This window comes from Cervus elaphus, chromosome 12, assembly GCF_910594005.1.
Source record: "Cervus elaphus chromosome 12, mCerEla1.1, whole genome shotgun sequence".
Lineage (NCBI taxonomy): Eukaryota > Metazoa > Chordata > Mammalia > Artiodactyla > Cervidae > Cervus > Cervus elaphus.
In genome coordinates, this window is record NC_057826.1 from 87,215,819 (window position 1) to 87,240,730 (window position 24,912).

The 24,912-nt window shown below is 51.9% G+C and overlaps 1 protein-coding gene across 17 annotated transcripts in view; it reads left to right on the top strand.

Annotated features, from left to right (window-relative positions):
- The window catches only part of MEGF11 (multiple EGF like domains 11), a 377,432-nt gene that overhangs the window by 347,282 nt on the left and 5,238 nt on the right, over positions 1 to 24,912 (top strand). The window contains exons 14-25 of one of the 17 annotated variants that reach the window (XR_006343948.1): positions 4,285 to 4,431; positions 4,778 to 4,912; positions 9,920 to 10,048; positions 11,056 to 11,184; positions 11,683 to 11,811; positions 12,588 to 12,716; positions 14,020 to 14,256; positions 15,750 to 15,868; positions 18,086 to 18,152; positions 18,807 to 18,894; positions 21,336 to 21,392; positions 21,602 to 21,740. Coding sequence is in view for 14 of the 17 variants with exons in the window: in XM_043919858.1 (XP_043775793.1) it covers positions 4,285 to 4,431; positions 4,778 to 4,912; positions 9,920 to 10,048; positions 11,056 to 11,184; positions 11,683 to 11,811; positions 12,588 to 12,716; positions 14,020 to 14,256; positions 15,750 to 15,868; positions 18,086 to 18,152; positions 18,793 to 18,894; positions 21,336 to 21,392; positions 21,602 to 21,615 (1,394 nt within the window). In the remaining 3 variants the exon portion in view is untranslated. Of the gene's footprint in view, positions 1 to 4,284; positions 4,432 to 4,777; positions 4,913 to 9,674; positions 9,788 to 9,919; positions 10,049 to 11,055; positions 11,185 to 11,682; positions 11,812 to 12,587; positions 12,717 to 14,019; positions 14,257 to 15,749; positions 15,869 to 18,085; positions 18,153 to 18,792; positions 18,895 to 21,335; positions 21,393 to 21,601; positions 21,741 to 24,912 lie in introns of those variants that run through there. The other 16 variants (XM_043919858.1, XM_043919859.1, XR_006343947.1 and 13 more) reach the window with 16 other exon arrangements.

The window sequence follows — 24,912 nt, forward strand, 5'->3', positions numbered from 1 at the left end:
GGTTGAAGTCAAATGGAAATCCGCTTTAATTTTTCATTGCCTTAATTTTGAGTGAACCGATAAGATTTTAATGACATCTGGTGCTTAAAAATTCTGTCTTTGATGGACAACCTTTCAGCAAGGTCTCTGCTATTCTAAAGCTAATTTCTCCAAACATGGTCCTGAAGTCATTTCAAAGGAGCAGTTGATGTTCTGAAATTTGTTCAAGCAGAAGAAAACCAAGGAAAGACAGGGAAGGCTTGGGGTACAGGCCCCAGCCTCCTACTTAGCGAGCCCTGACCACCTAGCCCCTGGCATACTGCTCGTCCCTTGATTTCAACACTTTTTAAAAATTATTATCATTTTGGCTGCACTGGGTCTTCATTGCTGTGTGTGGACTCTTCTTTGCAGCGTGTGAAGTCTTTGTTGCAGCACAGGCTTTCTAGTTGTGACGTGTGGGCTTAGTTGCCCTGCAGCATGTGGGATCTTAGTTCCCGGACCAGGGGCCAAACCTCCCACGTGCCCTGCATTAGAAGGTGGGTTCCTAACGCTGGACCACCAGGCCTGTCCCTCAGCACTTGTTTCTCTTTGCTTTAAGCAAGTGCACGTCTTCTCCCCTCACCCCCAATTAGCCACAGGCTGCTTGACTGGCATGATGTCTAATTCACCTTGCCCTGCACATAGTAGTTGTTTATTCAATGTTTATTGAAATAAGTTGAAAGAAACTGGCCTGTAACCATATATGGATTTTCCCCTTGAAGTGAGGAGACCTTGATGATGATCTGCTCCCATCTCCTCCCACTACACAGGAGGAAAAGCAGCTGTCCAAGATCTCAGGACGTTACTGCCAACAGGAGGCATAGGATTGCACTGGAAAGGGGAACCGTTTCTTCATGCAACTAGCATTTATTGACCCAAACCATCACCAAATCTTTATCTGGCAGCTACCACGTGGCTGGCCCCGAACTAGGCCCAGGAGTAAATGGCAGAATACAACAATAGTAATAGACCCTGGGCACCTATTGTGTGCCAGACACTGTCCTGGGTGCTAGAGATGCAGAAATGATGATGATGATGGTTTCCCTGCCTATTGGGAGGACCTGGATAAAGAGTCAGAAGTGTCAATAAACCATGATCCCTGTCTCCCTAGGGCACATACATGAAATATTCAAATAATAGGTAGGGACAAAGCTGTATGCTGCTATAAAATATATGCTTGAATCCCTGGGCAGACATCCAGGAAGGCTTCCTGGATGAGGAGGACCTAAAATAGTCCACAAAGAATGTGGGCTGCTGAGTTGCTACTGGCCTTGTGATATGAGCTAGAGGTCACAATACATGGATTCTTAGTCTAGCTGCACCCATCAACATGGATGTGTAGAGAGCCCCGAAAAACAAAACAGGGAGATTCTCTAAGGTAAAAAGGAGAGGGCCCCCGAGGGTGATTATTATCCCCAGACAGGGCCTAGAGAAGGCAGCTAACTGAAGACACCACGCCTCTTCAGAAGCTGTAGTTCTGAGACACAGCCTCCCTTTAGGCCAAGGCCAGCCGCCCTGACCACACAGTGCAACTGACGTTTAGATTCTTCTCTCCATTTAGGTGCCAATGTCTGATGTTCCAAGTAGGTCTTAGGACATAAAAGAACCTCAAACAAGAGCCTCACCCACAGCACCAGACCTAGACTAGACGAATTGGCAGACCTTAGGACGCAGTGGGCCCTTGCAGCCATCTGCAATCTGAGCATAATCACCTTACACCTATGATTCTTAATCTCCAAAAAAAAGAGGACACATTTTTGACATGAAAACATTTTGAGGATCCCAGACAGGAGAGTAGCTATATTTCTAATGTCTACTGATTTGGGGAAAACATAGAGTGACAGGCTGCCGTGAATTCAGGGGTACTTTTGCATGCACTGTTTTATTAATCACAGTAGTATCAGCTCATAGTTTTGGGGAAGAGCTGTATCTGCGTGTGATGCACATGCCTTGGGCCGCCTAACAAAGAGCGCATGATGCACAGGTGGGATCGGAGGCCCCTGTCCCATAGTGGGACTCCGCCTTAGTCCAGTGTGCCTCCGGAGAGCAGCAGGGCCCCTCGGCCTGCAGTCCGAATCTCACATTTTCAACATCCACAGGCACAAGAATTCCTTGAGGCAGATCATGGCTTTTGGTTTTGGGGTTTTATTCTTTTAATGTTTATTTATTTTTAATTGATTGATGATTGCTTTATAATATTGGTTTGATTTCTGTCATACATCAACATAAATTAACCATAGGTGTACATATGTCCCCTCCTTCTTGAATCTCCCTCCCACCACCCACCCATTCCCACCCCTCTAGGTTATTACAGAGCCTCCCTGAGTCAAATGGCAAATTCCCCTTGGCTATCTCTTTACATATGTTAGTGTATATACATCCATGCTACTCTCTCCATTTATCTCAAACAGCTTTGTGTTTTTTCCTGCCCCAGGTTCCCCTTCAGTCCATTCATGCTATTTGCCACCTCTTGTGAACCTGAAACTCCACTGGGAGAGACCTCCATTGCGGAGTGAAATGTGACCACCGGATTCTCATTGGGGAAAGATGGCATTTCCTGGGAGAATCTCCCCCCACCCCCTTCCCTCCATTGTCCAGTCACTCAGTTGTGTCCAACTCTTTGCGACCCCACACCAGGCTTCCCTGTCCTTCACCAGCTCCCCGAGTTTACGCAAACTCATGTCCATCGAGTCGGTGATGCCATCCAACCATTTCATCCTCTGTCGCCCCCTTCTCCTCCTGCCCTCAATCTTTCCCAGCATCAGGGTCCCTCCATACAAAGGCCAGTTTTCTGCAGAGTGGCACCAGAAGCCCCGACCCAATGTAGAATTGAACTGTCACAGGAGGAACACCCAGGGAGTTAGGGAGCCAGGCTGGACGGAGGCACTGGAGGGGAGTAAAGCCAGTTGATCCCCTCTCCCCCACTCTCTGCCTCTGTTCTGCCCCCTCCCCTTTCCTGCCAGCCCAGGTGGGCTTGTACATTCCAGCCTGCCTCTAAATTGGTCCCACCGCTCTCCTGCTGCTGCTAGGGCCGGCTCTGTTCACTGAGCCTGAATGTCTTCCTCCCACTTTCTTTCTCTTTCTCATGATCCCTGTCCTTATAACAAGGCAGACATGCTTTTTAAACTAATTCTGCTCCTCTCTGAGCCTCTGATATTCACCTTCCAAAGCCAAGTTGGTCTCCGGGGCCCCCACGGTCCATTCACCTTATGCATGTCGGACTAGCAGCCTTTCTGCCTGGGAGGAAGCCACTCCGCAGAGCTGGGCATCCAGCCTCAGGCCTTTTAAAATTCCTTCTCAGCCTGCAGGCTGTAATCACCCCCAACACATATTTCCTTTCTCTCAACTCAAAAAGATTGTGTAGGCCTTGTTCTTCTTTCTTTCTGACAGATTCCATCCATTCCCCCTTAGGCCACTGTTTGTCAAACTGAAGGTCATTAAATCAATTTGTTGGGTCACAACTAGCTTTTTTTTTTTTCCTTAATGAAATAGAATACATCATAGTGCAGAGAAAACATCAGATTGCATCATACTCAGTGACAGTAAATGTCATTTGCAGAGCACTGGTTTCTATTATTCATATGTATGCACATTTGATATAAAATACATATTACACTGAGGACTGTGGTCAAAAGAATCTGAAAAGAGCCTCCCACTCTCTGGGCCACTGCCCAGGGACTGGTTGGCTGGGGCCCCGCAGGGACCAATGGCCCCTGGGCTAACATGGGTGAGCATGTAACTCACTCCTGGCTCGTGTAGCCCCCCATCATGGCACTTACTTGCTCTACTAACCTTTGTTGTTCAATCACTCAGTTGTGTCTGACTCTTTGTGACCCCATGGACTGCAGCATGTCACTAACCTTGGATTTCAGCTAAGATGTCAGGGACAAAGGAGGCCTTTCATGATCTGACCCCTTCTGATTCCCACAACCTCATCTCTTACTGTATCCCATCGTGTACTTTATGCTCCAACACACTACATTATACTTCAAGGCATGATTCTCTCTCTTGCCTCCTGCTCTTTGCACATAGGATTTCCTTTACCTGGTCAATTCCTACTTGGTCTTTAGGACTTATGGTTTAGTCATTCGCCTCTTCCTAGAAGCCCTCCCTGACCAGCCAAGCCTCTCCGTTTTTTCCTCCTCATTTCCAGTTGTGCTTGCCTCTCCACCCCCACCCCCCTCTCGCTGCACAGTGCAGCCTCCCCATCACTCTCCCCTTCACCCCCCACCTCACCACTGACCCGAGTCTGTCTTTGGCCCACAGGCATCCACTGCGACAGCACGTGTCCGCCTGGACGCTGGGGCCCCAACTGCTCTGTGTCCTGCAACTGCGAGAACGGCGGTTCCTGCTCCCCAGAGGATGGGAGCTGCGAGTGTGCCCCTGGCTTCCGAGGACCCCTGTGCCAGAGAGGTAAGGCTGACCCCCACCCCACAGACCTTGGCCAGCTCTTCCTCCCCACTCCTTCCCAGCTGGAGAGAGGCTGGGCTTAAATCTCTTAATCCCCATCAAATCCCTGCCTCTAATCCCCTTTCTCCCAGCCTTAACTTTTCTGTCCCCAAGTTCAGGGCCCAGCCTGACTCCCCTGTAGAAACAGGATCACCCCCACTCCTGTCTGTAGAAAGGAACAGGCCCTCCGAGGTGTGGGTGGATGCGACTCTCCCCATACTGTTGAGAAGCCTCTCTTCATCACCGTGGGGGACTGGACAGGTCGCCAGTGCCCCTCGAGCTGCTGACCACCATCTCCCCTTCGCCGCAGTCTGTGCCCCCGGGTTCTATGGCCATGGCTGCACCCAGCCGTGTCCCCTCTGCGTGCACAGCAGCGGGCCCTGCCACCACGTCAGCGGCATCTGCGAGTGCCTCCCCGGATTCTCCGGAGCCCTTTGCAATCAAGGTACTCTCTCCAGGGATCGGTGGGGGGGGGGGTGTTGGGGGCAGGTGCAGGGAGACGAGGAGTCCTGGGAGGGGAGTAGAAGGGAAGAAAGGTTTGGGATTCTCATCAGGCTCTGTGGAGGCAGCTCCTTGGCTCTTCAGGGCTTCTTGTTGTTCAGTCGCTAAGTCATGTCCAACTCTGCGACCCTATGGACTGCAGCACGCCAGGCTTCCCTGTCCTTCACTGTCTCCCAGAGTTTGCTCAAATTCATGTCTGTTGAGTTGGTGATGCTATTCAACCTTCTCATTCTCTGCCATCCTCTTCTCCTTTTGCCTTCAATCTTTCCCAGCATCAGGGTCTTTTTCAGTGAGTCGGCTTTGGGGGCTTTAGAGCTACCTTAATAAGAATTGGACATCATGGGCCATGAGAAAAAGCCATTATGCAATTGAAGAACAGGCTCAGAGAGGGTAAAAGACTTCTCCGTGGTCTCACGGCTAGCAAGTGGCAGAGGTGAGAATCAAATTCTGACTCCAAAGCCCAGTCTAAACAGATGGAAAATGAAACAAGTATAGCTGAGGTCCACCTACGAAGTGGCCCCAAATGGCTTGTGCTGCATGTCAAGTGGGAAAGCAAAGAAGGCTGTGGGAGCTCAGAGGAGACGGTTCTAGCTTTGCTGGAGATGGCAACTTCCCAGCCCTTCTCTCCTTGCACTCAGGCCAATATCACTAATCCCCCGCTACATGCTTTCATGTCTCAGCTGCAGAATTCACAGCACCTACTCCAGCCAACCTCTTCCACTCACTGGGAGTTGAAAGGGGAGTTAAAGCTTATTGCACTGATCTGCTGCTAAAAAAGCCCTAATCTGTGTCATATGCAAATTTCCATGGTGTAGATATTCCCACCACGTCTGATTTGAAGGAACTAGTGGTTTAACACCAGTTGTGAAATTCCTGAATATTTAACAACCAGGGTGAAGGTAGAAGCTGGGTCAGTGCACATCATTACTTATTGCTGTCCCTGGCTTAGTTAGGCCAAGGCGGGGTGGATTTAGGGGACAGCTCCATCCCGTGCTGGATTTCAACTGGGACTTAGCCTGAAAGACAAATGGAAGAAAAGCATTGTGGGTACAGGAGCCAACCTGGGCAAAGCAGAGGGGCGGATCCGTGACTGTCCAGCTGTAGGAAGTGACAGGAGGGTCCAGGGACTGTGGGTGACAAAGGGGACTGGGAAGGTAGTCTGCGGACTCCTGAAATGTTCTGAAGGACAAGGATGCAGAATTTGTACTTTAACCTGTAAGAAGCGAAGAGATCTTCGTCTAAGGTAACCTTAGAGCTAAAAGCAACTTCAAGGTCATCTATGAAAGAGTTTCATCTGTCTTCTGCTTAAATACTTCCTTTGAGAGCTCACTGCTTCCCAGGGGACTGAACCCTTTTGATGAATAATGACCACTGAGCTCGGCTATTTTTGTAAGTGTGTGGGCCGTTAATATGTATGAGTGGGAAGTTTACTCCGTGATGCTTTGAGGTCATGAGAAGTTTGGAACCCCCCAGGAAACGTATGTGACAGTTTCATTTGCTTGCATCCCTCCTAGGACAGTTTAATCATAACCTGACACGTCGAGGTTTACTTATTAAACATCAGAGACCCAGCCGTCAATACAGATAGGCTGGGTCTAAATTAGGACCTAAGCAGCTCGAGGAGTAACTCTCAGATCCTACAATGTCTGATTTATCGCCCGCTGGCCTAATGAGTATTTTCCACATATAGATCTAATAGAGTTTGCTATTAATGGCAACTGCCCTGGTTAAGTCTCAAACCTTGTAAAAAATTGAACTGACAGTTTCTAATGACCGGCTTTTCAGCAAGTTACAAATTACAGACACTGCTTATGCAGAATCATTAAACATAGATTAAATATAACCAGATGTTTTCTTTTCACCAGCCCCCCCACCAGCTCCCCCCCACCCCCTTCTCTCCACCTTTCCTCTCTTTGCCTCACTCTTGATTTGGCTAAGAAGTCAACCAATTAATGCATTAGACTGATCACATTAGCAGCTCTGTGGGTGAATTTGTCAACCTTGTGTATGTGAGAAAGACTTCAAAGATAAGACCGTCTTGTTAGCGAAGATGAGTTGGTTTTAAGAAGGGGGTCAGTGGAGCATCTCTGGCACCCCATTCCCCACAGAGGGCCAGGACTAGGGGATGGAGTCCCAAAATCAGGTACCTCCCAGAGGCTGACCTGTTTTTCAGGAAACAGAAGCGAGAGGCTGAGCTGCAAACAGGTGAGATGAATGCCATCCTCCTGGCAGTGGACCTGCCCTGGAAGGGGTTAACGTTTTTGCTAGGGAAGAGCACAGGGGCCCAAAGCAACCAGGATTCCCACAACCATTAACTCCATCCCACGGCCCGTGGGTGAGGGTTATCAGCCCCATTTCAATGAGGAATCAGACTGACAGGGGTGATGTGGTTTGCTTAAAGGTACTGAGCCAGTGAGTGGCAGAACTTCCAAGCTGTGGGCAAGTTACCTAACCTCTCAATGCCTCAATTTCCTCATCGGTAGACTTAATAATAGGGAGTAATAATGAAAATGTCTAATAATGAGAGTATTACAAGGTTATTGGACTAATATTTGTGAAGCACTCTGAACAGTGGTACATGAAAGTGCCATAGAAGTGCTTATTGAATACATAAATAAAACTAGCAGCCAAAGCTTTGGCTGGCGAGCCTGGTACACCATGCTGCCTGTATCGTTGGTCCCAATTGCTAACAGTGTCCTGGAGAGACACAGAGTGGACACAGATCCTAGGCAGCTGCTGCCCACCATCTAGTCAGGGGAGGGCTGGCAACATGAGGCAGTGTGGCATAGGGAGTGGTGAAGGCTGTGGGCCCAGGGAGGTTGCTTTTCTTCAAGAATCAACACCTTCCCATGATTCTCTGTTGGCCCAGCCAAAGGAGGGCCTCGGGGATGCAAGGACTTCCTCCCCCATAACAGAGATGCAAGGAGGCCATCCTGGAGGGTGTAGGGCTGGCTGGAGCCGGGCTTCGAGGGGAGCGTGTCGAGTTGAGAAGAGCTCTAAGGGACAGGGGTCACTGACTGCAGTTTCAGAACCCACTGGAAGGTGACTGCTCCTGAGGCCTTGGCCATTTGGGGAATAGTTCTTGAATGTTTGTTGTATGCCGTGCACTGTGCTGGGCACTCAGGCACAACAAAGAAAAAGAGAGGCAAGTTCCCTGCCCTCACAAAGCCTGCAGTCCAGAGGGGGAAATTCTGAGCTCAGCCTTTTCGCAGAACTTGGTGGGAGGCAACAGTGGCGGGAAGGGGCAGCAGTTTATTTCCACATATTCAGCCTTGAGCACCTGTTGTTTTTCCAAGTGTGGTGGGGATACAGACATGGGTGGAACCCAGACCTGGCCGGAAATGGTTCACAAGCCACAGTAACAGAAGACCAGGGAAGAAACTAATAGAGGGTCACAGAAGCTCAAACAGGGATGTAGCCTCCCAGAACAGAGAAGGGGGTGAATATACCAGGATTAAGTTCAGCTATAATATTAAAAACCAAAATAACTGAATTGAAAATGACAAGCTTTTTTTCCTCATACATTAAAATAAATAAAAAGATCCAGAAGCAGGTTACTAGGAAACAGTGGGGTAGCTTTCAAAGGTGTCCGGGGCCCAAGCTTCTTCTGTCTGGTTCTGCATCCTCGGCATATGGTTCACCTCTACTGTAAGGGAGCTGCTTGAGCTCCAGCCATCTCACCCACAATCTTCCTCCATAATCCACGTTATTCTTCAGTAAGAGGGAGGAATGGGCAAATAAAGACACGCATTTCCACTTAGCATTGGTCAGAAGGTAGTCACACCTACCCAGCTGCGCAGGTGGCTGGAAGCCCAGGAAACTCTACTTCTGAGGAAGAAGGGAACTGGCATTAAAGGACTTGCTGTCTACTACAGAGGGATCACCGGGATGGTGGCACTTAAGATGAGTCTTGTAGGCAGGGTAGGAATTCCATGAGTGGGCATAAGGGTCAGGGAAGCTCTGGGAGGAACAGTTAGAGTAAAGGCACAGACAAGGAAAGGCATGGGGTGTTATTTGGAAGACAGCGTGTGGTCCAGGGGCTCATGGTTTCTGGGCGAGGTGTGTTTAAGTGCTGAGCTCTAGGATCTAGGTTTTATTCTAGGGCAACAGGGAGCCACGGAGGATGTTTGAGCAGGGCACAGGAGTGCAATGAAGAAGGCTGTGCTTTAGAGAGCTCAGGCTGTAGGAAGCAGGTAGAGGATGGATTTCAAGAGAAATGACAGGCAGGTGCTTGGTGAACTCATACCTAGTACTTAAAGGAGGTTGCAGCTTGGTTGAGGAAATCAGCCCTTCTTCCAGCAACCAAAGAGTGACTCCTCCAGAAGGCGCTGGGCCCCAAATCCTGCAAGTGACTCAAAGTGGAAATTATGACCGGAGCTCCGTGTTGGAGAGCCCCTTATGGACTCAGGAAGGTTCTCCTAAGGAGGCTGAGTGGAAGCTCAAGGAATAGGTTGTATTTGGAGAGACAGGGGACAGGTGGACAGGGACAGACATTGGGGGCTAGCCCCCTCTCCAGCTAACTGCAGACAGACGGGCCACCCTGCCTGTGTCCCTCTCCTTCTGGCTATAAACGTCCTCTGCCCCATGGCTGTGGGGTCAGTGATGCTGATGAAAGTGTGGTCATGGCCAGCTGAGGGCTGCGGGCAGGGAGCAGTAGGGTCCAGAGGTGGAATTCCCAGCCTCACCACTTGTCTGTGGGACCTCAGCCAAGTCATTCTCCCCTATGGGCCTCAGCCCATTCCTGTCAGAGGCGGTCAGGAAGAAGGCAGCTGCGGGGACAAGAGGAGGAACTCACTGCTGTGGAAATGGGGGTGCTGAGGTAGGCAGCTCCCACCTGATCCATGGCCCCACGGGGGCCACGGCTGTGGCCTGGGACAAGGCGTGTGGCTGTGGGTGGTGGTCTGAGGAGTGCAAGTGGGAGGGCAGGTGCCAGGCTATCCTGTGCCCACAGTGTGTGCTGGAGGGCATTTTGGGCAGGACTGTGCCCAGCTCTGCTCCTGTGCCAACAATGGGACCTGCAGCCCCATCGATGGCTCCTGCCAATGCTTCCCTGGATGGATCGGCAAAGACTGCTCACAGGGTAAGCCGCTGCCCCCCAGGAATGCCCCCCAGGAAAGCCCCCAGCCAAGGTCGGGCCCAGAACCTCTCTGCCCCTGGTGCTTCCACCTCCCACGGCTGAAATCTCCTTCTGCACATAGGAGTGTTCCCCTGAGTCCCATAGAGTCTCTACAGCTAACATGATGAATTCCTAGGAGTGATCACTGGCATTATTAACTGCTAGTTTTAAAGATATGAACATTATTGGTAATATCATTAATACTGTAAATGCTGCGTATTAATATTCCTAGAACCTGAGCAAGGAGTAGCTGCTAAATTTGGATGGGGAGGAAGAGGGAGCAGGGAAGTAAGGTGAGACCAGGGCAGTCACCTCAGAGGGGTGAGGGCATTCTCTGGGTAGCTCATGTGAATGATGTCCTGGGCATCACAGGCCCAGACAGGGCCTTGTAGGGGCTGTAAGGTGAACCCAGTCTGAAACAGAGATAACAGGGACCTCCAGTTTAAAGGCAGAGACCCAGCCTCTGCCCTGTGGAGTCCTTGGCTGATGGGTGAGGCCCAGCCAGTACTCCTAGGAAGGTCCCAGTTAGATAGCCTGGCCTGAAGGCATTTCCGTGCTGACGGCGGTGTCATCCTCAGGGAGCTCACCAGCCAAAAGAAAAGACTCTCTACCTTGGGAAAATCCCCATCCTCGTGGGGAAGTTAGCACACAGTGTTCACACCGTAAACCACGTGTTTACCATTTACCACAGACACCCACAAGCTCCAAATCACAGTCAGTCCCCAGAGAGGGAAGAGTCAGAAACCCTCAGAGCTGGGAGAGTGGGCAGAGAATCACCGGGAATCTGGGGTGCCTGGGCCAAGAGGTGACTGGAGTTCTGGCCACAGTGGTTAAGCCCCCTGCAAGTCAGGAAATGCCAGCCAGGTGCATCGTGGCGCCTGGGCTCTGACATGCACTCCCCTTCCTCTCCCTCCCTCTCCGTCTGCCCCTCTCTGCCTTGCCCTCACCCTCTGCATCCCACCCACCCCCAGCTTGCCCACCTGGGTTCTGGGGCCCCGCCTGCTTCCACACATGCAGCTGCCACCACGGGGCGAGCTGCAGCGCGGAGGATGGGGCCTGCCACTGCACCCCTGGCTGGACCGGACTCTTCTGCACGCAGCGTAAGCCCCGCCCTCCAGCCTCCCAGCTATTTGGAATCCCATGCTGCAGCCTGCTGGCTGCCGTGGGCATCGTCCGGGCCTGCAGTGGAGGTGGGGAGGAGACCGGTGCCTGGCTGTGAGCTAACCACTTCACCCTCCACCCCTGGGATTGGCTGGAGAGGGTGGCTGGCTTCAGGGGATTCATGGGGCCCAATCCTGGAAGGTCAGGGCTATTAGGTACCCCAGCAATCACCAAGTCCAGCTGCTCCCTGGACAGGGGGCCCAGAGTGGGCAAGAGCAGCCTGTGGCTGCGCAGCAAAGAGACACGAGCCTGGCCTCTGGTTCCAGGGCCCCTTTGTCCAAAGGCCTCCCCACCCGCTTCAGCGTGAGGGTTGAGCGTGGAGGTGGCTCAGTGCAGGGTCTCACTGGTCTTCACCCCGCGCTGAGAGAGAGAAGGGAGAGGAGACGGGTTTGGTCCCGATGCACATCCACAGCTGCCCCCACCCTGTTTCTCTGCAGGCTGCCCAGCAGCATTTTACGGGAAGGACTGCGGGCGTGTGTGCCAGTGTCAGAACGGTGCCAGCTGCGACCACATCAGCGGCAAGTGCACCTGCCGCACGGGCTTTACCGGGCAGCACTGTGAGCAGAGTAAGCGGCCCCGAGCCCCGAGCCCGGGAGTCGATGCGGGGCCTCGGCCTCCTGCCGGGAAGCCTGCCCCTTCCCCGTCCACCCATCGGGGCCCCGCACCCTCTGTTCTCTTGACTTTGGGAGCAGCTCCCAAGGAGAAAACCTGAAGGCTGGGCCTACATTGGTGTTTGAAGTTTCTTCCTCCTATTGGGGTGGGGATGGGGAAGTTGGGGCAGAGCAAAGGCTTTACTGGGGGAAGGAGGAGCTTAATGAGAGAAAGCGAGCAGACCTTGTTTGATTCTTCTTTGAAACTCCTGTGGCACCCAGCTTGGGGCCTGACGCTGGAGGATGCTGTGTAAATATGGACCAGGTGAAGAGGGAGGGTGGGCATGCCCCCACACAGGGTTATAGGTATTGTCTTGCCCCAAGTGGCAAACCAGAGCACATCACGCACTACAGAGAAAGAGGCTTTACTCCATGAAAGTGAAAGTGTTAATAGCTCAGCTGTGTCCGACTCTTTGCAACCCCATGGACTTTAGCCCGCCAGGCTCCTCTGTCCATGGAATTCTGCAGGCAAGAATACTGGAGTGGATAGCCATTCCCTTCTCCAGAGGATCTTCCCAACCAAAGCATCAAACCCAGGTCTCCTGCATTGCAGGCAGATTCTTTACCACCTGAGCCACTTCCCTGGCTGACTCCGTGAGGCAGAATGATCACCGCTGCCCGCATGAGGGATGGGCGGGGTGGAGAGTAAGCACATCGCAGGCGCTCTGCCACCTCCACTTCGTGCTTCACAGGGTGTGCCCCAGGAACCTTTGGCTATGGGTGTCAGCAGCTATGCGAGTGCATGAACAATGCCACCTGTGACCACGTCACTGGCACCTGTTATTGCAGTTCTGGATTCAAAGGGATCCGGTGTGACCAAGGTAAGGCACAGACTGCAGAGTTCCCAGGGGCTCGGAAAGGGTCCCATGGAGGCAGGGAGATTCCAGTGGGATTGACTGAATTGCCTAAGGACCCTTTGTGACTTCCTTTTGTTCGCATCTGGGAAGAGACTGGGAGTGGAATGGGGTGGGCTGGGGAGGGGTACTCAGGTGCCAGAGAGGCTGATGGAGCAGGCAGCCTCTCAGGCACTGCTTCCCTCTGCTCATCCTTGACAAGTCTTGCGAGCCAAGGAAGGGTAACCGCAGCTAGTGCTGTGGAAATGTGAGATGAACGAGCCGGAAGCGTTGCCAGATTCTGGTCCTGCCATGACCCACCAGGAGTGCTTGGGCAGGTCACTTCCTTTTGCTGGGGGGTCTGTTATCCCCACGCAAAGTGCAGACACAGGGTTCTGCTGAGACCCAAGGAGGCCCAAGGGGCTCATCCTTGGCTCCAGTCTATGGTCAGACAAGACCCCAGAGTGTAGTTGTGATGACCAAGTTGAGATTATGTGAGTAAGGACTCAGCACAGTGCCTGGCTCGTGAGTGAGCACTGGATGAATGGTTTCTGCTGTTGGTTCTAGGAGACAGGGACGAGAATGGGCACGCAGGCATCCACAGTACAGGAAAGGGGCAAAAGCCATTACCACTGTGCTCTGACGGGGGATGGGGGCCAGCCCGCACATGTATCTCTGAGGGGTGATGCTTTAGGGGCACCTGGTGATCCTGAGCACGCTGGTTCAGCACTCACAGCTTTCACTGCCAGTCTGTCACTAGTGCTCACAGTGGGGTTACTGTCCCCGTGTCACAAGTGGGCAGACCGAGGACTCCGAGTCACAAAGCTGGTAGACAGGGAGAGGGGCTGAATCCAACTTTTCCTGACTCCTGAGAAACCCACCTCCACCAGTTACTGGTTGTGTGATCTCGAGTAAGTTACCTAACCTTTCAGTGACTCAGCTTCCTCATTTGTGAAAGCGGAATGATTAGTCTTTATGTCTTATAGGACTTATAAACACCCCTTATAGGGCTACTAAGAAGATCAAATGGGTTAATATCTGTAACTCAGTTTTAGAAGAAAGTAAAATATTCACCAAACACCTATTATTCGTTTCCCATCTCTGATCACATTTGCTCCTTGTCATGACCCTGGGTGGGACTCCACCTTGGTAGACAGCTGAACACACGGCCAAACACGTGACGCGGAAGGGATTGAGGAATAGGGCCAAGACCTGAACCAGGGTCTCCCGACATGAGAGGAGCCTGGAGGAGGCAGGCCTGCCTCCGGCTCAGCGCTCCCTCTGTCCGCAGCTGCCCTCATGATGGAGGAGCTGAATCCCTACACCAAGATCAGCCCAGCGCTGGGTGCAGAGCGGCACTCGGTGGGTGCTGTCACGGGCATCGTCCTCCTGTTGTTCCTCATCGTGGTGCTGCTGGGACTGTTTGCCTGGCGCCGGCGGCGGCAGAAAGAGAAGGGCCGGGACCTGGCTCCCCGCGTCTCCTACACGCCTGCCATGAGGATGACCAGCACTGACTACTCCCTCTCAGGTAAGAGCTATGCCCCCAGCACCTCCCACTGCCACCCCCCAACACACACACAACCCAGCAGGAGCCATGCGGTGTTCTTGGGGACCCCCAGGTTTATTGCTGCAGGTGGGTGGTGGTGCCTGCAGGGCTGGCTGCTCAGACTCCCCTAGAGAGGGAATGGCAGTGAGCAGCAGGAGCTAACTTGGAAAGGTAGACAGGGCTTCCAGGGAGTGTCACTTCCTGGGAGCCCACTCTGAACAGCTATGGTTAGCAGCTTTCTTTCATTTCTCCAGAGCTTCCCCTTCTCACTGGTCTTCAGTCGCAGGAACGCCCACACGAAGCAGTAACTTTCCTAAATGCTGCAGGGGACCCTTGCCCCAGCCTCATGTCCGCGCCACCTCAGGAAACCAGCCTTGGGGCCCACTGTTCAAGCCCTGTCTCATTTTTGCTTCCTTGGTGAAGGCCTCAGAGCACCCCTCCCTCCCAGTTCCCAGAGTTAGGAGGGCCCGATCTGTACAGTGAGACGGGACAGCGCTGAAAGTGTGGGCAATGTCCCTCAAGCCAGCCTGTTCACAAATGTGGTACCAGTGCCAGCAGGCACTCGATCTGGGAGTCCAAGAGGGTGGGGATGGGGCTCTTGGGCCAACCGTTCCTCTCCCCGAGCCCTAGACTGCTGCCTTAGAAATAAGAACAGCTTTTTGCTTCATATTTCATTAAACTGAAGAGGTCAAAATGCCCTAACGTTGCCCCCAGCCCTGAGCCACAGGAGGGCAGGCCTGTCGGGGGGAGCACAGGATGCCAGCTCTCCACAGCTGGCTCCACCGCTCATGGCTGCCTTAGAAAGCCCAGAGATCCTGTCAGCCTGCTGACATGTCATTCCTGCTGAGTGTGGCCTAGCATTTGCCCAGCCCTGTGCTATGCACGGCACATCACAGGCCTGGGCACAGACCCTGCCTCCTGAGAGAGCTGCTGGCCTGCGTGCCGCCCTGGGTTTCAGTCAAAGCTGAGGTCCTCTGATGAAGTCCCAAAGCTTGTAGATTTGGGGACTTTCGCTCTGACTATAATAAGCAAGTTTGGCTGGGTTTTCCCAGACCATCCCACTGGAATTCCCCAGCCCAGCATGGAAGTCCTGGAATCTACAGGAGGGCAAGGCCAGGAGTGGGGTTCTCTCTACAGCCTCACTCCTGGGATCTGACCCTGCGGGAGGCAGAGGAGGGTCAGCTCAGCCCTACACAGTTACTCAAGGATGCTGAGGCTGTCAGACTAACACTTCTCATGCTGGTACACCGCCCACACTGGCAAGCCTAACCTACATGCTGCAAGCAGGGCCAACACAAGGAAAGGGGCAAGACAGGCTCTACAGGTTTTCAGGGGGAGCAGTAGATGCCAGGAAGTGCGGGGGATGGGGGACCTGGCTGCCTTTCTCTGCAGAGCACTCTCAAGGCATCAGTTTAGGGGTGTCTCATGCCAGGGGCAGGGGTGTGACGGTATGCGGCACCTTGTTCTCTTCCCAGATTTGTCTCAAAGTAGCAGCCATGCCCAGTGCTTTTCCAATTCCAGCTACCACGCACTGGCGTGCGGGGGGCCTGCCACCAGCCAGGCCAGCACTCTGGACAGGAGCAGCCCCACCAAGGTACCGGGCCCCTGACTCTCCCCAGTCCCCATCCACTGTCCCCTCTGCCCGGGGAAGAAACTGCCCACCACTACCCTACCCAGGGTCTGCACGGAACCAACTGCCAATACAATAAGCACAGCCGTGTGATCCCACGTATACACTCTGGGAGGCGTGTAAGAGGAAGCCAGCAGGCTCTATGCAGCCAACACGGACCATGTAACCAGTGCACACCATGTGTAACCAACCCACAGCATCACTGAGCGAAACATACACCCCCATAGCCTGTGTGTAACCAGTGGCTGCCAAGTCATGTGACCACCTGTAGCCTTCTTGTCACACACAACCATGTGACCACATATCATCAAAACACCCCACCACTCACCACTGCAGCGTGTTACCAACAGTGGCCACCAACATGTGTACCACGAGTGCACAGAGTAAGTACCAGTGCTCAGGTACCACCTGATGTCCTTTATCTGGACACACTGCATGTTATCAGTACACACCCACAACACATGCTGCTATCAGAACCACCACACAGGACATGGAAACATCAGCCACAGCCACTGTTCCCACTGACGGAGTCGGGCAGGACTTCAAGGTCAGGTGTGTACCACCCTGGACAGGGTCCTCCCTCACAGCTTCCAACAAAACACTGGCTGATGGCAAGACGTCCTTTTACGTAAGTCACAGGCCCTTGGGCAAGGACATCTCAGCACACACATGTACTAACCCCCGCTCCTGGTGTGCCAGGACCTATAATGGGCAGAGAGGTTCAGAAATGAAAAACAGCCCCCAGAGACCACAAGGTCAAAGGGCTCACGTTGCACGCACATAGACACACACACCATGGATCATGGGGGGTTGGGGGGGGGGTTGGTATAATCCCAGGATTCCTGGCTTCTTGCAACTCTGTCCTGGGTCAGAAACATGTACAGGAGCACAGTTTTCATCCTCCAGGCCTGTGCCTTAGAGCTATAGGGATCATTTCTCCTCTTCTGCCCCAGAGAAAACATCTACAGACCACAGATCCGGTAGGAATGCATCCTGAACCACCCCCCCACCAGCAACAACAACACAGACCCCGTACAGCCCCAAGAGCCACTACTAAGCCAGCACCCAAAGGCCACTCTTCAGGGCTCTCATCTTCGGTTCTCCTATGGAATGGGAGTGTTGCACGCAAGGGGGCCTTGAGGTCCACATGCAAAGCCTGTGACCATCAGCTCCACACCCAGGTTCTCGGCTTTAGGCCTATCTAAGGAGCCATGGGAAAGGAATCCACAAGTTTCCCAGTAGGAGGCCCTTGATTAACAAGAGCCATGTTATCAAGGCTACAGCAGATGAGAGGCAAAGGATGCCAGGGATGAGAGGCCAAGTCCCTGTGTCCCTGTCATTCTTGTTCTCATTCTAACAGCGAAGTACCCGTCACCCTCTTTCACTAAGTCAGGGGGTGGAGTTACTACCGTGCAGCCCACTTGGTGGTCCTCTGGCTCACTTCACCCTAGGGCCCCAAAGTGCTTCTGTGTGGTCAGGAACCCTCAGCCTAGCAGACGTGTAGCAGGGGCAAGCAGCTGTGATGACATGGAAAAGACATGGGTCTAGGAGCTGAGACCCAGCTCTTCTGTGACCATGCGCAGGGCCCGCGAGCAGGACTCGGGTCCCCAGCTGTGAAATGAGGACGACGATCCTTGCCTCACATGAAGGGCAGCTGTGAGTGCAGGAAGAGGAGTGCCACAGGGACACCCTATCCTGACACCTCCCCCTGGTCACATGAAAGGGAGACTCTCACTCAGCCTGGATCAGGTGGCAGAGGGGACACTGATGTTGCAGGCAGCCTCAGTGCCTCCCCCGCTGCTGGAGATGGCCTCATGCTGCAGTTGAGACACTGCCAACACTGTCTCCCGCAGCTCAGCCCCACCCAGCTGACCTGCTTCTCCCGTCAGGGCCAGCTTGGCTCAGGTCAGTTCTCGGCTCCCCTTTGTCCCAGGGGCCTGGAAGCCCTATAGCTTCAGCCAGACAGCTTAGATGGGGACATATGCTCGGCTCCCACTGGGCCCAGCCACACCATGGTGGCCTGTCATGGAATACTTACCTCTTCCATCCCCCTAACGACCTAGCACCTAGGTGGGTCAGGGTCATCACAGGGGTGGTACACGAGGGTGGGCAAAAGCAAAGGCTGGGCAGGGGCATCTCAAGGGCACTAGATATTAACTTGTTCTCCTGCTTTCCAAACAGCTCAGTAACAAGTCCCTTGACAGAGACATGGCAGGCTGGACCCCCTACAGCTATGTGAACGTGTTAGGTCAGTAGTGGTTTGAGTCTGGTCCCTGGTCATCATGTCCCACCGTCTTCTTCTCCCACACTGAGAGGGGCTCTGTCCCAGCTCCAAGGGAGAGTTAGTAGATAAATCTTAAGCATGATTTCCCCCGGGAAAGAGGGGTGTGGGGAGGAAACCCAAGCCCCTATTTCAGTTCTCATAAGTAGATGAAGCCCAGGGCCCCTTTCATTCCTAGTAGGGATAGGAGAGGGTGGCTGTAACCCAGGACCACAAGGGAGAAAGCTCGGGCCCAGATGCGCGGATTCAGGTTGGAGGCAAAAGATGCACTTACCATCTGGGAAAGGGACCCGCTGCCTGAGCCAGGCCCTACTACCAAAGTGCCCCATTCAAGGGCTTCTTCCCTCTGCCCCACTGCCCTGGGGACACCAATTCCTGTGGGGGGGTGGGGTGAGGGATGGGGGTGAGAGGCAGGCAAGGCCATTTGGCCTCAGCTCTCGCAAACCCCCCTGACCCCACAGGCTCTAGGCTCCCTTGGATGCTACACACGGAAGCCCTAATTCCCTTCAACCTGCTCCACCCTGCCTCTTGTCCCCACCTCCCACCCCTCCCCTGCCATACCAGGGCCCTGGGAATAATGGCTGCTCCCTGTCATTCCTCTCACTAGACTCCCATTTCCAGATCAGTGCCCTGGAGGCCAGGTACCCGCCCGAAGACTTCTACATTGAACTTAGACACCTCAGCCGCCCCGCTGAGCTACACTCGCCAGGTTAGACTCCCAGCCCTACCCTCTATCCCCTGGACCCCTGAGGTCATCCTATCAGACCAGACCCAGCCCCTACCCCAAATCCCTTCCTACCCCTTAACCCACCCCCGTGGTCCCAGAACTCTCCCTATTGAGCCCCTTCCCTCCGACAAGCCTAGATAGTTCCCCATAGAAAGAAGGAAACCTGTCTGGATTCCTCAGTCATTCCTGCTATCATGCTCAGTGTATATGTACAAACTGCAACTAGTTTTACGTGGAGGGAACCCAGCATAACCACACTCCCGGCAGCACGGAATACAACCCCAAACCACTGAGAAACGACTTGGGGATGGCCACATCTTTGGGCCCATGGGTGTGGATGACAGAGTTGACAGAGACTTTGGCCAAAAAGCCCAAAGTCCCCCAGAGGGAGAGCCCAGACCAAGCACTCCTAGGTCAAAGGGCAGGTGGTCCAGTAGGGATCTAGAGAGGTTGAGGCCGGATGTGTCAACCAACATCCTCTGTGCCCATATATTAGGCTCAAATCTGGTAGTTTGGGAAAAGATGCAAAAAGGAGACTTTGAAGGTCAGTCCCTACTGTGGGAGGAGGTGGGGTAGGAGTTACAGAAGTAGGTACAATGAACAAACAGAATTTGGGCTCCCAACCAAGTGCCCCTGCCCTTGAGGGCACTCTGAACACCCTCGGGGCCTAAATTCAGGCTCTAGCTGGTTTCTAGAGCTCAACTGAAATGCAGCTCTAGCAACCCCTGCAGGTCTCCGGGTCCAGGGACAGTAATAAGAGCAAAGGTCTGAACTCATCTACCCAGGTATGGGCTTCAGAAACCCTGGGCTTATACCCAGGAGGCTGTGCTCCTGGCTGTCAGCCCCCTGAGCAGTGCTCAGAACATTCAATAATCCCACAGAATACAATGCCCCCCCCGCACCCCCTGCAACACACACACACACACAACCACCACCCTGCCCCCTTTCCACCTGGACGCATCCTCTGGGCTCAGCCCAGCTCTGTCCCCTCAGCCACCACACGTCCACACGTCATTTTTGGCTTACACCACGGTGGGCTGGTGAACAGTGGGAGAGAGTACTTCAGGACATCTGGGTTCTGTGTGCAGCTCAACTTCTCACTTGGTGTGGTCTCAGACAAGTCATCGCCTTTCTTTGAGTCTGTATTCTGTTCTATAAAACGGGGGTTAACCTTTTAATAGCCTGGCCTCCATCCCTCGGGGAGGGCAACGGAAGCCCTGGTCCCAGAATAAAGTGCTGAAGTGATGCCAGGGGTTCAGACTGTTCCTGAAGGGCACAGGCACCTACAGGTCCTTTAGAAGAACAGCAAACTTGAGCAGACCTGGACCTGGCTCTGCTCCATCGCTCAGTGCCGTGTGGAGGGCAGGGAGGGAGGAGCAGGCTTCCCCAAACTCCACTAGGGAACTCTAACTGGAGGAGGCATGAGGAGGCATCGGAACGGCCATGTGTTGGTCTTCAGTTGGTCTTAACTGGGGAGAGTTAAGTGGAGTCTAACTGTATTTTAGTAAGCACTTGCTGCATCCCTTTACTGATACCGCAGCCTCAGTTATAAGCTGGGGGGGGAAAAATGGCTTTGACTGTGAGCTCAAGTCATTACTGTCTGAATTCAAAATATCATATAGTTTCTTTTCTGGGATCACCAGCAGCAAAGAACCTGAAGTTTCATGTCCTTCCTGCCTCTGGCTGGCGCTGAGGACCATGCACTGTGGGAGCCTAGGATAAACTGTGGTAGCCAAAAGGGGAAAAAGAAATCCTTGGGATTGAAAAACACTGGTAATATTGTTCAAAGACAACTCTCAATTATGTGCTAAGAGTCCACCCAAAAAAGTGGGGGCAGGGGACTAAAAGAGCTGACTGGCTGGGAATGACTATATAACCTATAGAGAGGACTAATCAAGAACCTCAGCTGCCTCTGGCTCCCCTCAATTGAGCACTGGATCCACAAGGGCAGAGACAGACAAGACTAGAGCTATGAGGTGAGGAAGTCTTCACCCCATTCCAAAGTCCAACAGAACTGGGATCTGGAATGTCATACGCCCTTCCCCCAAGCTAAGAACTGGTCCTGATTCATTCCCTATCCTATATTCGTGGAACCTCGAACTTCACTTAGAGTGACTGTAGGTGGCATCAGAACTGCCTGTGATCGCCTCCAGGAAGACATTCCCCTCAAGGAGGTTACAGAGCAGTAGTGCTAAATATGCAGGGGGTGATAGAGCTCACCACTTACGCTTAGAAGCTTTTTAAAGAACTCTCGTATGGTCAAGATGATTTAGAGGAGATTAAACCCCGAGTAATTTTCTAGCACTAAAGAACTATTTTCTGGGTAGGAAAGAACAGGATTAAAAAAAAAAAAAGAATACACGCAGTCTAAGTAAACCTCATTCACCCCTCTATTTTTCTTTCCTTTTACTATTTTTATGCAGGTGCTTGTGGAATGGATAGACGTCAGAACACATACGTTATGGACAAAGGCTTCAAAGGTAGAGTATCTAATCATGATGCCCCCTTAGGGAGGCTAAGAAAGATAAAGGATGCAAATCTGAAATTGCCAGGGTTTCTACCAGAGACAAAACTACGCATTTCTTCCCCCTACTCCCCAAAAAAGTTAAAGACCACACAACCTGGGACGGCTGGGTAGCTCTGCCCAGGAGGAGCAATCAATAATAACGATTTCATCTTTTGATTTCAGTTGCACCTGCTTAGGAAATGCTTATGGCTTTTTTTATAGATGCCAACTAAATGTCTTCGGAAATGCAGAACGTCATTATCCTACCAATTAGTATGAGTTCAATTGATTATGAAATCTGAAATAAAGTCTATCTACTTGCCCCAGAGGCCTCCTGTCATTGCGCTGGCGAGGAATGCCACCCTGCACCTGCAGGCTTTCTGGGGCAAAAGGAATGAAAATGATACCTAGTGTTACTATTGTACGATGCTCCACCCTTACGAGGTCTCTGTCCCATAGAGGAGGGAAGCTAGGACTAATCCCCAGCACATGGGAACTGCAAGTCAGATCATCCTTCTAGGAAGTATACAGGTGAAGCCACAGATGAAAGGTCAGGTCCTTTCCCAGGCTTAGGGCCTAGGTTTAAAATGACAGAATGTATGAAATAGGTGGCTTTGAAATTATATCACTTATTAACTATGACAAACCTCTCCAAGGCCCAGTTTCCTCAATTACAATGTTGAGATAAGTATGCTTGTCCTACGGTCTAACAAGGTTATCCTGAGTATGCAATAAAAATCACAAATCGGAAGAGTTTTTGCATATTGTACAGGATTATACTGATGTAACAGAGTTGTCCCTTTGTCTCTGAAATGTATTCAAGAATCTCAGCCAGGGACTTCCCCGGTGATCCAGTGCCTAAGACTCTATGCTCCCAATGCAGGGGGCCTGGGTTCTATCCCTGATAGGGGAAGCAGACCCCACTTGCCACAACTAAGACCTTGCATAGCCAAACAGAATTTTAAAAAAAGAAACTCAACCAAACTGAAAGAGATAGGACTTACAGCAACGATCCCAGTGGATATCCTAAATCTACCTGTGTACCAGAATCACATGGAAAGCTTGTTAAAAAATACAGATGCCCACACCCCACCTCCCCAAGATTCTGATGCAATAGATCAAGAGTGCTGAGTGCCTCAGAGTAATCCATATAGCAGATCACCTAACACAAACCACTGGTCTAGACGGACTCAGATTTCCCATCAGATTTAGCCTAAGATATACCTGAGACACAACTATTTCCTAACCAAGGAGAGCTAGTCATATACAGCCCTTTGTGGGGTGGTTATTAGAAGTAGGGTGTGCTAGGGGCAGGTGGCGCTGAGTGCTGTGTTCTGAACAGAGCAGGAAGAACAAGTCTCCACCAGCACATGTTAAGATGTGCATTGCCCAAGAGAACGATCTGAGGACAGGAGGCCACCCATAGGCTCCTGGCAGCCAAAGAACCCTATACCCTTGGGAGCATCATTCTGGCAACTTCTTTGTTTTGACTTAAACCACCCGAATGAGAGCAAGCACCATCACAGTAGATGAAGCTAAACAACAGAAAAGACAACTATACCATTTCATCACCGTGATCTTGGACCTCAGTTTCTTAAAGAGGCCTGAGAAACTGGAAAAACATCTCTAAGGGCCCTTGACAGCTCTGAGAATATCCATGACTCAAGCTTGCACGAACTCAGACAGGCCCAGACACCTCAGTACATGAGCACACACTTCCCAATGCACTTTGTGTCCTGCGCATTGTGGTAGGAGTTGCTACTCGCAGCCATGAATGTGAAACACAGTTAAGGACAGCAGTGTCCCAGCCTCGGCGTCATTCACTCGTTTTGTGGGATCATACATCTGAGTCTGAGTGCAGGGGAGGCCGAGCAGGCTAGCAGCCAGGTTTCATTTCATCACCCTGACTATAAATCTCATCCTCTAAATTGGAGAGAAAAGAGGGCTATATAGGCAAATGTACCAACAGGTATTAGGGATCAACACACCAGAAACCAGAGGAAAACAGAACATCACAGGTCAGAGCTTTACAGAAACACATATCAAAGACATGGAATAAACCCCACCAACTGGCTGTCCCCCCAAAAACATTCAATAAACAAGTTATGTACCAGGAATGGAACTGTTTCCTAAAACTACTGGGCCAGAGCAAATCAGTGGTTACCAGAGTTAAGAGTCTTAGTGTTCTCTGAACTCAGTGGGAAAGAGACCTGATCTGGGAGTTAAAAGATTTGGGTTCTATGGGGGAATTCCCTGACAGTCCAGTGGTTAGGACTTGGCGCTTTCACTGCCAGAGCCCACGCTCAATCCCTAGTTGAGGAATACATGCTAAATCTTAATGTAAATCAGTCAATGCTCCCTTTCTCCCGTTACTTCCTGAAGACCTCCCCTCACTGTCATCCAGGAGTTTGCATGAGACCACTCATACTGCCGTGCTGACCCCATTTTATCTCTAAACACCTTTCCATCTCTCCTTCCCCTTCCCGACCCTCAGCACAAGTATTCTCCAACAAACTGCTTCACGACAGCACTTATGTCATGCATTTCAAAGTGCTACAGAAGAAATCCTCCCCGCTAGTCTCCATCACCCTTATCCTGAAATCCTGGGTCCTACTGCTGCCGCCACTTTCCCCACCTGTATGCCCCCTGCTAATCCAACCTCCAGGTGTCTTCTTGCAGCAACCTTGGCTTCCAAGGTAGTCAGGAGCTCACTGACATCCTGAAAACTTTTTTCAGCCAGTTTTTCCCCCTCCCTCCAGTTCTCCTTCTGGCCCTGAGATCTCCCCAACTCCTCTCCCCGGTCCTTCTCTCTCAATCAAGAGAAAGGTGAGAAGTCAGGGCCCAGGAAGAGAAAAGGCAGTGCAGCCTCCTAATATGAGTAGGCTGAGAAGAACAGAGACGGCTGTTTGGTGCCCGAGTTTTCACCAACAGTGAAATACTGGCCTTAACTAGATGATAATGTGAACCTAAAGGTTGGGGTTGGGTTTCCCTGTTGAATCAATGTTAAAGAATCCACTTGCCAAAGCAGGAGACTCAGGTTGGATCCCTGGATCAGGAAATCCCCTGGAGAAAGAAATGGCAACCCACTGCAGTATTTTTTCCTGGGAAATTCCATGGACAGAGCAGCCTGGTGGGCTACAGTCCATGGGGTTGCAAAGACTCGGACACAACTTAGTGACTGAACAACAAAGGCTACTGTTAAGTTCAATCCTACTCACAAGGTGGCCTTGGAAAGTCATTTTCCCTCTCTGGATTTGCTGCTTGCATTATAAGATGAAGATGTTTCAACCAGCTCATTTCAGAGACCCCTTCTGCCTCTGATAGTATGTGGCTGTATGTGATTTGGGAGAGGTAGGAACTATGTGAGAAGCAGTGCCAGGTCATTATAGGGCTACATCTGCAGGCTTGATGCTAATTACAGGCCTTTAAAGAGCGACTCCCCAGAGCTTGGGTAGCCTTGTTTGAAGCTTCCCTTTTCTTTGCAACACGCCCAA